The sequence below is a fragment of the Bombina bombina genome, chromosome 6, assembly GCF_027579735.1.
Source record: "Bombina bombina isolate aBomBom1 chromosome 6, aBomBom1.pri, whole genome shotgun sequence".
Classification (NCBI taxonomy): domain Eukaryota; kingdom Metazoa; phylum Chordata; class Amphibia; order Anura; family Bombinatoridae; genus Bombina; species Bombina bombina.
The window spans coordinates 793,221,862-793,236,605 of record NC_069504.1 but is presented as its reverse complement, the minus strand read 5'-3'; the positions used below and the strand labels follow the sequence as shown (position 1 = coordinate 793,236,605).

The window sequence follows — 14,744 nt, the reverse complement described above, 5'->3', positions numbered from 1 at the left end:
CCAAGAGAATGAAGCAAAACTGATAATAGAAGTAAATTGTAAAGTTGTTAAAAAATATATGTTCTATCTGAATTAAAAAAATGTAAGTTTAATGTCCCTTTAATTATTTGAAATAAAAGTAGGCTGATGTAATTTCAAGCAAGCTATTTTGCAAATAAGCGGAAAGGGAAACACAATAGAAAAATATAAATCAGGATTATATTGGTAATATAAGGGAAATACAAGTAAAAAAATAAAAAGTTCTAATGCATCAGAATATTTTATTATTAAACTATTATTTGCACATACGTATTTGTATCACCCCTTTCAAATAGGTTAAACACATAGTTAAAGACAATTCCAGAGCAGCAATGCACCACTAGGAGCTAGATGAAGACATCTGGCGAGCTAATCACAATAGGCAAATACATGTAGCCACCAATCACAAGCTAGCTCCCAGTAGGGCATTTCTGCTCCTGAGTCTACCTAGGTATGCTCTTCAACAATGGATACCAAGAGACATAAATAAATTTGATAATAGAACTAAATGGAAATGTCTCTTAAAATTGCATGCTCTGTCTGAACCATGCAAGCTTAGCTTTGAGATTCATGCCCCTTTAATTTGCAATTAATATACTTACAAAAGAGACAGTAACTCGTGACAAATATTGAATTCGGATTTGTTACCATTATTTCCAATGGGAACAACTAATAAAGACATTTAATTAATATTAACAAAAATCTTACATTATAGGATTTGAACAATTAAAAGAACCTATATTTCAATGTGAAAAGAACATACAACTCCTGTATGACTAAAATCCAGCATTTAGTGCCTGACCGGCTGTCCCTAACATCAGTCATTAGTAAAACTATAGCAGGATTGGTCAGGGGATGATGGACAAATGAATGGCCAGACCCCTTGTACATCATTTCAATATAACTCCTGTCTGCCATTCCTGCACCTTTTTTGGCGCCAAGCAACATAAACGAATTAACGAATCAATTTTATTAAGCAATCATTCATTTATTGTCTATTTCGTCCAATAATGTATTTGACTGTTCGTATATCAAATGATTCAATGAATCAGCGATGCAATCGGCTAGAGATGTGCATTCGGGCTTCAGACAAATCCAAATTTGTCGAAAGCCTAAACGCACATCTCTAGTAGATTGCATAAATATATACATTTTACATAAGGATCCATTTTTTTCTATAATCCAAAAATTACATCATATGATATGTATTCATGTAATGTCATTTAATCAGTAAAACAGGATGTACTCATATCCCAGCCTTCTACCACAGATGAATAAGAGAATTTAACACATTTATCGGGTCTTTATGGGAATCTTTTTAACAATATTTCATTACATTTTGCTTAGTGACATTCTCCAGACCCTTCCTTCTGGATAATTTGACTAGGGAACAAAAACATTTGAATAAGTATATTCTCAATGGTAAATGTAGTTCTTAGGACAATGTTTTTCCTTGACTGAAGGAAATATAAAATTGACGATTTGGCTTGTTATCTTTATTGGGCTTGATCCAATCCTAGCTATTCGAGCAGTTAGTCCAGGAAAAGATTAAGTAATGTTTTAGCTGCACCAAGCTGAACGTTTCCAAGTTCAAGGTTGAGAAGACGAATATAATTTGACATTATCTTGATGACGTCAGGTTATTTCAGATACACAGTTTTGTTCCTGGTTTTAGTTTTTGAATAAGCAATTTCATTAAATCTCTGTCCTAAAACTGATCATCTTCCATAAGATTTTTTATTTAGGGTCTTGCATTTAGTTTTACAGGAGGTTTCCAAAGATCGCTGGACATCTAGCATTAAGTCATATACTAAGGACAAAGGTTTTAAAACTTTTTCCCTGAAAAAAGTAGGTAATTTAATTCTTCTTGATAGTATTTAAATTCTGGTGGTATCTGTCCAGTTGAATGATCTGGATATTTGAAAATTTAGTGGTTAAAATTCAAATATATTTTCACTATATTTTTTTTGTTTCTTAAAGGGATAGTAAACCCCAAAATGTTATTTTACGATTCAGATAGAAAATACAATTTTAAGCAACTTTCCAATTTAATTCTATTATCAACCTATCTTCATTCTCTTGTTATCCATTGCTGAAGGGACAGCATTGCACTACTGACAGGAAGCTGAAAATATCTATTTAGCCAATCACAAGAGACAAATGTGTGCAGGCACCAATTAGCAGCAGCTCCCACTAGTGTATGATTATGTGTGTATACATTTTTTAACAAGGGATACTAAGAGAACGAAGCACATTTGAAATTAGAAGCAAATTTAAAAGTGTCTTAAAATGACATTCTCTATCTGAATCGTGCAAGTTTAATTTTGACTTTTCTATTATATATTATATAGTCCAATTTGCAGAAAGAACCTGTTGCTTAAATTAAGTCTTTCACTAGTGTTTGAATATAGCTGTGCTATATTTGGAAATTATGATTGGCTGTACTTTTGTACTTTGGTATATCTAAACATAGATATGAATGTATCCTGCTTCTATTATATAAGTCTGCAAAATAATTGACACTCCCCATCAACAATTTGGACAGCACTGGTTTGCATAATAAAAGCTGTATCCACATACTGTATTAGAAAAATATCACTTCTCATCTTCTTCAGACCAATCCAACATTGTTTATTTCCTATCTATAACAAGGTTTTGATGGCCATAAGGTATGTCATTCACCTACCTCACTCCAAACCAACATTGTTCCAAAAACCACCTGCAGACCGTCAAAAAAGTTGTCTCCTATGATAATGACCATGGCCCCTCCAGTAGTCCAACCCTCACTGGGACTGATTGCTTTAATGCAAGGTGTGGCTGGAAAAAAAAATATATATCTTGTCACTTAAAAGTTCTTGGAATTTTTTTCTCCCAATGTCAGTATTTCCTGTAAAGTTGTTTTACTATGTATGAGCCAGATAACAAGTGGTGCGCTATCCGATTTTATTTATTTTTCAATATATATTTCACTATATGTCTGAATTTTTTTTTAAATATATATATCTATAGAAAAATATATACAGGCCTAGATATATATGAACATTTGCAATGTAAAATGTTTACAGCAAAAACACAGTAAACCATATTAAATGTTAAAACTGAATAAAAAGGATTTTACATAATTAAATGCATTTGAATGCAAAGGGTTCCAAAGTGTATATATATATATATATATATATATATATATATATATATATATATATATATATATATATATATATATATATATACACACACACACATATATAAATATATATATGTGTTTATATGTGAATATATGTATGTTTTTACATATATAAACACGTAAATACATATGTATACACCTATATATTTTTATATATATATATATATATATATATATATATATATATATATATATATATAAATAAAATATATATATACACACATATATAGACATATATACATACATATGTTATAGCCCTTTCCAGTCACATTTTCATATACCATATACCTGTTAAGATTTTTATTAATATTTACATTAAATATTTTTATCAGAAAGTATTTATTATACAGTATATGAGTGCAATAGTTTATTTAAAAGTATTTATGTTGTGTTTTGGTGCACTTTTTTTTTTAACCCTTACACTTTACACAAGGTCTTCACTCGTGCTAATCCGTTGAGCACAACTTTTGTTTGAGCTCGATCACAACCATTTACTTTCGGCATGTAATATACGCATAAGTTAGCGCATCACTATATTGCTTATTGCGACCCACGCTAACTTTAGCGCACAAATTGTAATCTATTGTAATTCAATGTCCCTTTTGAAGGCCATCTTTTAGATGCAATAAAGAGAAACGTGATTTTAGAGTCCCTTTAAATTATCTCATGATGATTACATTATGAAAATTAGAAATGTCTCTAATGAATATATTATAGTGTTCAAAATAGATTTCAAAGAGTGGTTTTCCTACCAACTCAAAATCTTGAAATTATCACTGTACCCACTTATTCTAGAGACACATTAAACTACCCTAACTAAAAGCAAACAGATATTGAGAATATTAATTGGACATATTACTCAAATATTTTTTTATCATGTATATGAAAAAGCAGCAGTTGAATATGTGCATGATTGTGTACAATGGAGTCCCAGGACTTTACTGCTCACTGGCTGGCAGGGACATCTCCCATGTTGTTTTTTCAGTACAGAAAGAATCCCCCCAAAACGCATTTTGAAACTTTCTTTTTTTTATGCGGAACAGAGAAAATGTTAAATATCATGAATTGTTTATAGAAACAATAATTTTATAATGATATAGGTTATTCTCTACTTAAGGTTTGTTTTTATGGTTGTATGACTCTATAGGTCATACAAAGTATGAGGTTTCATAGCAGGTGGACCAAGACATTCTTATCTGTATTTCTATACCATCTTCCCCTTCCATATGAAAAGGCCTCAGGACATTTATATTACACCAGAAGCCATAACAAAGCTTAATCTATCACTCGGTTTCCAACATTGACAGGGTCAGAGGTGCTGAAAATCACGGGCAAGGTTCCAAACCCTAGCAGCCAGTCAATCACTTCCAATCAACTCAACTAAGGCTGGATTTCATCCTAGCTTTGTAACCTGGGATTTAATTCTACCGTTTGACCGTCCACTGGGGGAAAATTAACACCAAACAAAATTCCTTACTGATTAAATCATTTTCTTCCAATTTCTCTCATGGTTAATACAGTACATAGATGGGATGGGGGACAAAAAAAAGAAAAGATAATAAAATAATATTAAAAAATCTCAATGATATGGAGATTTCTCACATAAGCAGTTGTAGAAAGAAGAGGTCACAGCTGTGAGGTCTTTTACATAGCAATAAAGTTAAAGGTTCTTTATTGGAATCTTTTTGAATATCCCTGTGAGCAGTATATGGTGTCTGTGTATTTGGAGGTAAGTAGAATGCATTCTGTTATCTGTGATTTAGGAGGACCCAAGATGTATATGTCCTGATGTCCGTGTATTAGAAGGGAAGAACATATCCAGAAATCTGTGTATTAGAAGAAGAGATGTACATATCCTGATGTCTGTGTATTAGGAGAAGAGAGGAACATAACCTGATGTCTGTGTATTAGGAGAAGAGTGGTACATATTCTAATGTCTGTGTATTAGGAGAAGAGATGTACATATCCTGATGTCTGTGTATTAGGAGAAGAGAGGTGAATATCCTGATGTCTGTGTATTAGGAGAAGAGAGGTGCATATCCTGATGTCTGTTTATTAGGAGAAGAGAGGTACATATCCTGATGTCTGTGTATTAGGAGAAGAGAGGTACATATCCTGATGTCTGTGTATTAGGAGAAGAGAGGTGCATATCATGATGTCTGTGTATTAGGAGAAGAGATGTACATATCCTGATGTCTGTGTATTAGGAGAAGAGATGTACATATCCTGATGTCTGTGTATTAGGAGAAGAAAGGTGTATATCCTGATCTCTGTGTATTAGGAGAAGAGAGGTGCATATCCTGATGTCTGTGTATTAGGAGAAGAAAGGTGCATAACCTGATGTCTGTGTATTAGGAGAAGAGATGTACATATCCTGATGTCTGTGTATTAGAAGAAGAGATGTACATATCCTGATGTCTGTGTATTAGGAGAAGAGAGGTACATATCCTGATCTCTGTGTATTAGGAGAAGAGATGTACATATCCTGATGTCTGTGTATTAGGAGAAGAGATGTACATGTCCTGATGTCTCTGTATTAGGAGAAGAGATGTACATATCCTGATGTCTGTGTATTAGGAGAAGAGAGGTGCATATCCTGATGTCTGTGTATTAGGAGAAGAGAGGTGCATATCCTGATGTCTGTGTATTAGGAGAAGAGAGGTGCATATCCTGATGTCTGTCTATTAGGAGAAGAGACGTGCATATCATGATGTCTGTGTATTAGGAGAAGAGAGGTGCATATCCTGATGTCTGTGTATTAGGAGAAGAGAGGTGCATATCCTGATGTCTGTGTATTAGGAGAAGAGAGGTACATATCCTGATGTCTGTGTATTAGGAGAAGAGAGGTGCATATCCTGATGTCTGTGTATTAGGAGAAGAGAGGTACATATCCTGATGTCTGTGTATTAGGAGAAGAGATGTACATATCCTGATGTCTGTGTATTAGGAGAAGAGATATACATATCCTGATGTCTGTGTATTTGGAGAAGAAAGGTGCATATCATGATGTCTGTGTATTAGGAGAAGAGATGTACATATCCTGATGTCTGTGTATTAGGAGAAGAGATGTACATATCCTGATGTCTGTGTATTAGGAGAAGAGATGTACATATCCTGATGTCTGTGTATTAGGAGAAGAGATGTACATATCCTGATGTCTGTGTATTATGAGAAGAGAGGAACATAACCTGATGTCTGTGTATTAGGAGAAGAGAGGTACATATCCTGATGTCTGTGTATTAGGAGAAGAGAGGTGCATATCCTGATGTCTGTGTATTAGGAGAAGAGATGTACATATCCTGATGTCTGTGTATTAGGAGAAGAGATGTACATATCCTGATGTCTGTGTATTAGGAGAAGAGAGGTACATATCCTGATGTCTGTGTATTAGGAGAAGAGATGTACATATCCTGATGTCTGCGTATTAGGAGAAGAGAGGAACATAACCTGATGTCTGTGTATTAGGAGAAGAGATGTACATATCCTGATGTCTGTGTATTAGGAGAAGAGAGGAACATAACCTGATGTCTGTGTATTAGGAGAAGAGAGGTGCATATCCTGATGTCTGTGTATTAGGAGAAGAAAGGTGCATATCCTGATGTCTGTGTATTAGGAGAAGAAAGGTGCATATCCTGATGTCTGTGTATTAGGAGAAGAAAGGTGCATATCATGATGTCTGTGTATTAGGAGAAGAATGGTGTATATCCTGATGTCTGTGTATTAGGAGAAGAGAGGTGCATATCATGATGTCTGTGTATTAGGAGAAGAAAGGTGCATATCATGATGTCTGTGTATAAAAAGGATGTGAAAAGTAAAATGTCTTGACGTCTGTTTGATAAAAGACGATATATGATGTGATGGCTGTTTATTATGAGGAAATGAGAGGTATGTGCCTGTGTGTATTAGGAGGAGGTGATAACTATATGATCTGATGTCTGTGTATAAGAAGGAGGTAATAGGTACATGTGCAGTATATTAGAAGGCGGTGAGAGGTAACTGTTTAGATGTCTGTTTATTAGGAACAGAAGAAAGGGACATACACAACAGCTGTATTAGGAGTTGGTAAGGTTTATTTATTCTGATGTCTGTATATTTGTAGTAATTTCCCATTGTATTAAAGGGACATTCAAAAGCAAATATTACACTATCTATTATTTAGAGCCTATCATGTTTTCATTACTGATCCTAGCTAACTATGGCCTAATTTCTGTTGCTGTTGTAAACCAAGTAAAGTGGTGATAACAAGCATCACTGCTAAAGCCTATGGTAATATCCTATGTTACTACCAGTTTATATAGTTTACAAGAGCAATGGAAACTAGGCCTATGTGTTTTGGAAACCAAAAACAGTGCAGCTCCAAAGCAGAACACAGCCTGCAAACCAATTAGGAGTGTCAGGTGCATGTGCTGGTCATGTACTCCTCAGGAGCTGCAATGCTTGGGACTCCCATGCAGGACTGTAGATATGTGTTTAACCACATAGATCTAGATTACAAGTGGTGCACTAAAGTTACAGCAGGTCGGGATAAGCAATATCGCAACCACGCTAAAACGCTCGCTTATTACAAGTTGAAACTAAAGGAGTGCGCTCTACGGATTAGCATGATTGAAAACCTACTGTAAAGAGTAAATGTAAAAAAGAAAAACCTTCACGAAACGCGACATAAGTGCATCAACATAAAGTGTTACACTCACATATATACACAACATTTTTCTAGAAGGGTTTAAAGGTATATGGTATGTCTAAATATATGCATGGGTGTATATACTGTGTATATATATATATATATATATATATATATGTGTGTTTATAAATGTATATACATGTGTATTTATGTGTTTATAAATGTATATACCCACATAAATGCACATATATATATGTATATATATATATATATATATATATATATATATATATATATATATATATATATATATATATATATATATATATATATATATATATATATATATATATACATTTTGGAGCCCTTTCCACTCAAATACCTTAAAAGTTGAAAAACATTTTTTTAACAATTTTAATATTTAACATTCCAATGTTTTTCACTTAGAAATAAATATTTATTTCTATATCTGTATCTATATACCTGTATATATTAATTTAGGTATATAGGTATAGGTATATATTTTACAAACATTAATCATATATATATAGAAATATAGATTCAAAAATAAAAAGAACATTTTCTTCTATGTGAAAAACATTGGAATGTAAAATATTTATAAATACATTTGGGTTTAGCGTTGTAGGTCTAACGTGGTGTCAGGTCAGCGCACGAGCAATAAGTGTTAGTTTTTTTTCTTCTGCTCCTGCAGTCATTGCACATAGGGTTTCGCTTGCACAAATAGTTTACTTTTAACTTTTAATACACATGCTAATCCGCCAGCGTTAAAAATTTACTGTGAGCGGGAGAAGAAAATAGTGCGCCACTTGTAATCTGACCCATATTAAGCTAAAATTATTAAAGCAAAAATGGCAAGCTCTAACAAACTAGATCATGTAAAAAGTGTGTCTGCATTGTGTATTAGGAGCAGTATACTTATATAGGCATCGTACAAAGACGCAGTGGAAACAGCTTCATGAAATATTAATTCTAAACTTAGATGCAGAGCATATACTCTTGTATGTACATGCCGCAGCTTAAACAGAAAATGAACTATGTGAGCACCGTGTATTAGTTGATAAACATTGGAAAAAAAATTGTGGCCCAGATTACAAGTGGTGCAATAATGATAGCGCAGGATGCGATAAAAAATATATTGTTGGACAACGCTAACATTAGCATGCAATTTGATATTACAAGTCTATGGTAAATCAGATTTATATATATATATATATATATATATATATATATATATATATATAAATAATTAAAATATGTATGTGTGTATGTATACATGTCTATATATGTGAATATATATGTCTACATGAGTATTTTTGTGTTTATATGCGTTAATATGTATACGCACACATACATACATTTATACTCTCTCTCCCTTTCCAGTCAAATACCTTTAAACATACAATATTATTTTGAATCCATTTTAATGTTTTAGTGTTTTGAATGTTTGAAATTCCTATGTTCTTCACTTTTTATTTTTAAATATAGAATTCTATATACTGTATATGCAATCTGTCTATCTATATCAACATCTGTATAAATTCATATAGATATTTAGGTATAGCTATATATTTTACAGAAAAATGTACACAATCAACTTCTTCTAATTTAAGATCATAGGAATTTTAAGTTTTCCTAACGCACTTTTGGATTTAGCACAGTTGATCTGGCACAGTGTCGGGTTTGGGTTATCGTGCAAGTGATAAATAGAAAAGCCTTTCTTAAGTACACTCATAGAAGTCTACGGGGAGAGAGAGTTAGCATAATCACGATAAATCCTTAATGTTACTTTCAACTTGTAAGATCAGCGCTAATCCGATCGCACTCATTTCATACATTGAGAGCAGTTAACGCTTAAATGAGGGAAAAAATAGTGCACCACTTGCAGTCTAGTCCTGTAAATGGTCCTGAGTGCTGTATATTCAATCCTCTACATGCTGTCTGATCTTTCCATATAATTTTGATTATGGACACATATAGAGGATGAAGCTTCGTACCGTACTCCAGACTAGCGTCCGTACCTTCCGTGGGATCTAGCCGTCTCGCTCTCCTTCCATGTTTGGAGTTATTGTGAACAAACATGTTATCAGACACGGCCAAGACATGTCCATCTACATTCACCGTTGTAGAGAGAACAACCTGGAACAGAGAAGATATTATATATGAGTTTTCATGGGATGCCAAATATGTCAATCACATAGGTAACTGTATGATATCTCCGGGATAAGATACAATTTTACATTTTATTAAAGAACACTTAAGTAAATTCCAAAATTTCTTCTTTGATAAGGTACCTCTACTTTCTTGATAATCCGTCTTCAGGATATAACCCACTATAGATATTATAAACATATAAATAATTATTTTTTAATTAAATAACAAATAGTACTGCTGGATGCCAGAAGCAGTATGTTGTTGAAGACAGTTATATTAGTTAACAGTAAAAATATCTAAAGCTGATGCATTCTAATAATTGACTATAATATAGTTGTTTGTATCTGTATCATACATATTGAGCATTGGGGTTATAAGCTGTTGTCTACAAAATTCCTATGTATAGGACTTGAGATTGGGAGGAAGGGGTATGTGGGTCAATGACCAGACCACATATCAAATCCTATAGTCCTGCTCTCCTATCAGTTATATGCCCACATCAGACCAGCAATCAAACCTATTGCCTGTTAGTAATATGCCTACATTAAACTTAAAGGGACACTGAACTCAATTTTTTTCTTTCATGATTCAGATAGAGCATGCAATTTTAACCAACTTTCTAATTTACTTCTATTATCAATTTTTCTTCATTCTCTTGCTATCTTTATTTGAAAAAGAAGGCATCTATGCTAAGGAGCCAGCAAATTGTTGGTTCAATACCATGGACAACACTTGTTTATTGGTGCTGTCCAATCAGCAAGGACAACCCAGGTTGTTCACCAAAAATGGGCCGGCATCTAAACTTACATTCTTGCTTTTCAAATAAACATACCTAGAGAATGAAGAAAAATTGATAATAGGAGTAAATTAAAAAGTTGCTTAAAATGGCATGCTATGTCTGAATCACAAAAGAAAAAATTTGGGTTCAGTGTCCCTTTAAGTTTAGACCCCTGGCACTAAAGCCCCTATCATTTTATCTCCCTACATCACAGTTCTGATCAGACCCATACTGCTGTAAACCCTGTCAGTTCTATACTCACATCAGAAGACAGATCAGACCCATTGACATGAAACCCATGAAAGAAATAAGATCATGTCAGAGCAAATAAATTAAAGAGGCTTTCCAGTTCATTTATCAGTTGTGCTTCATTCTCTTGGTATCATTTGTTAAAGAAGCAGTAATGCACTACTGGGAGCAGCTTGCTAAACACATCAGTAAGTCAATGACAAGAGCCATACATTTGCACCCACCAATCAGCAGCAAGCTCCCAGCTCCTGAGCCTACCTACAGTTGGTATTATTTTCAAAAAGGATATCAAGAGAACTAAATTAGAGAATAAAAATAAATTGGAAGTTGTTTAAAATTGTATGCTCTATCTGAATCTTGAAGGAAACATTTGGGGTTTCATATTCCTTTAAGGGTATTTTTGCATATATTTTTCTAAGATACCGGAATGTGTGTTAAATACTGGAATTTGTAAATGTGTTATATATTAAACAGTATAGATGTACATTGAACAATATATATGTATCTGTAGTTACACAGAGAGTAGCATATGTGTATTTTATACAGACAAGTATTTGTTTTATCTACAGAGTTGTTTGTACTTGGGTTACACAACCGTACGCACAAATGTATACATCTTATACATATAACCACTTCACATTATTCTCTTTCTTTGTTAGTTTTCCCTCTGCTGGATTTCCTCCTCCAGCGATCTCACTCTCTCCTGTACAGTACTGGGAATCCTCCGGGGGTTTGGGGTCACACACAGCCATGCTGAGAAACACTTCACTAAGACCCCATGACCTTGGCAAATCTTTACATCTTAGTTAAACAGATCAAGGTCAGGGGCCCCCTCCAACACTTTAACTGTTTCCATGTTTAAAAGGTCCTGAAGTGTCAGCTTGTCACTAAGATGTGACAGGAGCCAGACTAGGAGCTGATTGGTTATATCATAAACACAAAATGTACAGAATAATGTCTTCTTGAGTAATATGACGAGCTATACTGAAAGGTTCGGTGGATCAGTAACAAAGAGTAATAGGAAAGAAGAGGTTACATGGAGCAATAATACAGTTATATTAAGCACTGTAGAGAGAGAGTATGTGAAGCAATATCTCAAGTCACATGAAGAGGTTAATTGGTGAAATATCTGGAGTATTAGGGAGATGTTATATGGAGCAATATCTAGAGTAATAGCTATAGGTTATATGGACCATATCTGGAGTACTAGGAAGAGGTTATATGGAGAAATATCTGGAGTGATAGGAAGAGGTTATGTGAAGCAATAGCTAGAGTAATAGGTAGAGATTATATGGAGCAATATCTAGAGTAATAGGTAGAGGTTATATGGAGCAATATCTGGAGTAATAGGAAGAGGTTATATGGAGCAATATCTAGAGTAATAGCTATAGGTTATATGGAACAATATCTGGAGTACTAGGAAGAGGTTATATGAAGCAAAATCTGGAGTAATAGGAAGAGGTTATATGGAGCAATAGCTAGAGTAATAGGTAGAGATTATATAGAGCAATATCTAGAGTAATAGGTAGAGGTTATATGGAGCAATATCAGGAGTAATAGGAAGAGGTTATATGGAGTAATATCTGGAGTAATAGGAAGAGGTTCTATGGAGCAATATCAGGAGTAATAGGAAGAGGTTATATGGAGTAATATCAGGAGTAATAGGAAGAGGTTATATGGAGTAATATCTGGAGTAATAGGAAGAGGTTATATGGAGCAATATCTAGAGTAATAGCTATAGGTTATATGGAACAATATCTGGAGTACTAGGAAGAGGTTATATGGAGAAATATCTGGAGTTATAGGAAGAGGTTATATGGAGCAAAATCTGGAGTAATAGGAAGAGGTTATATGGAGCAATAGCTAGATTAATAGGTAGAGATTATATAGAGCAATATCTAGAGTAATAGGTAGAGGTTATATGGAGCAATATCAGGAGTAATAGGAAGAGGTTATATGGAGTAATATCTGGAGTAATAGGAAGAGGTTATATGAAGCAATATCAGGAGTAATAGGAAGAGGTTACATGGAGTAATATCTGGAGTAATAGGAAGAGGTTATATGGAGCAATATCAGGAGTAATAGGAAGAGGTTACATGGAGTAATATCAGGAGTAATAGGAAGAGGTTATATGGAGTAATATCTGGAGTAATAGGAAGAGGTTATATGGAGCAATATCGGGAGTAATAGGAAGAGGTTATTTGGAGCAATATTTGGAGTAATAGGAAGAGGTTATTTGGAGCAATATCTAGAGTAATAGAAAAAAGGTTCTGAGGAGCAATATCTGGAGTTATAAGGTGAGGATATGCGTAGGGCAATATCTGGTGTTATGTGTAGAAGTAACAAAGGAATATCTGGAGATATGTGGGGTGGCTATGTGAGGAAATATTTGGAGTAATGGGGAGAAAGTATGTAGATTAATATCTGGATTTGCGAGGAGAGGTTACATGGAGCAGTATCTAGAGACATATATATAAGTTAGCTGTCATGTGGTACAATAGTTGCCCCAACACTACTAAAGTCTCTAAATGAGATACCAGTCAAACCTTCATAAAGAGGGTGAGTTTAAATATATTTTACTACAAGAATATATGGGGGGGAAAATGAAAGGCACTTATAAAATATTAAAAATAGGAGAATGTAGTAATATTGACCTGGAACCTCCTCATGTCCCGTGGGTTCCCTGCAGTCTTCAGGCAGTTTTGGTTGCACTTGAGAAAGAATTTGAGGAAGAATCTGAGGAGACACAATAACATAAATACATAAGCGTAAGACAGGCAAAAGGTATGTGACATCATAACAGAATAGATTTTTTTAAATCCAAAATACTACTGTATTCCAGAAAGAATTATGGCACACATAGATAAGCAAATGTTGCATTCTTTGTATCTTTGCACATACATACATGTACACACATACACACACATTCATGCATATATGTATAGATAAACCCATAAAGGGCCAGATAACAAGAGGAGTGGTATTTAACGCTCTCCTGCTCGCACGCTAACTCCACTAGAAGCAAGATTTTGCCGTGAGTCGGGTAGCACTCGTATTCCAAGTTGAAACTTAAAAATTTCCCCTCACGCGGTAAGCCAATGCACACAAAAGCCAAACTTTGAATATCGCAATCACATTAACGTATTTCCACAGAGACTTCAATGGAGCAAAAAAAGTGATATAGGTATATATATATATATAGATAGATAGATAGATAGATAGATAGATAGATAGATAGATAGGAATATCTATTTATAAATACATATAACATATTCTGCTATGTGCATAACATTGGAATGTGAATTATTTATAGTAAAAACATAGTTAACACTTTATTAAATATGATTGCATAAATAAATATGCTTTAACATGTTTTCATCTACTTAACTGCAAAGGGCTCCAATGAACATATATATATATGTCTATATGTGTGTGCATATGTATTTATGTGTATATATATATATGTAAATACATCTGTAGAAAAATATAAAAATATATATCTATGTATATATATATATATATATATATATATATATAAGAGCAGGAAATGAGGATGCACTCGCCAGGATTTTTCAGTGTTACCCTTTATTGTAACGTTTTGGGGTGTTACCCCCTTCATCAGACAAGACAAAATAATAATCTGTCTGACGAAGGGGCTAACACCCCGAAACGTTACATTAACGGGTAACACTGAAAAATCCTGACGAGTGCATCCTCAT

General features: G+C 33.8%; 1 protein-coding gene across 2 annotated transcripts in view; it reads right to left on the bottom strand.

Moving 5' to 3' along the window:
* EBF2 (EBF transcription factor 2) overlaps nucleotides 1-14,744 on the bottom strand; it is a 160,187-nt gene that overhangs the window by 26,747 nt on the left and 118,696 nt on the right. The window contains exons 7-9 of one of the 2 annotated variants that reach the window (XM_053718110.1): nucleotides 13,680-13,761; nucleotides 9,842-9,983; nucleotides 2,705-2,835 (exon numbers count right to left, since the gene is read on the bottom strand). In XM_053718110.1, the coding sequence (XP_053574085.1) occupies nucleotides 2,705-2,835; nucleotides 9,842-9,983; nucleotides 13,680-13,761 (355 nt within the window). The remainder of the gene's footprint in view (nucleotides 1-2,704; nucleotides 2,836-9,841; nucleotides 9,984-13,679; nucleotides 13,762-14,744) is intronic. The other variant, XM_053718111.1, reaches the window with a different exon arrangement.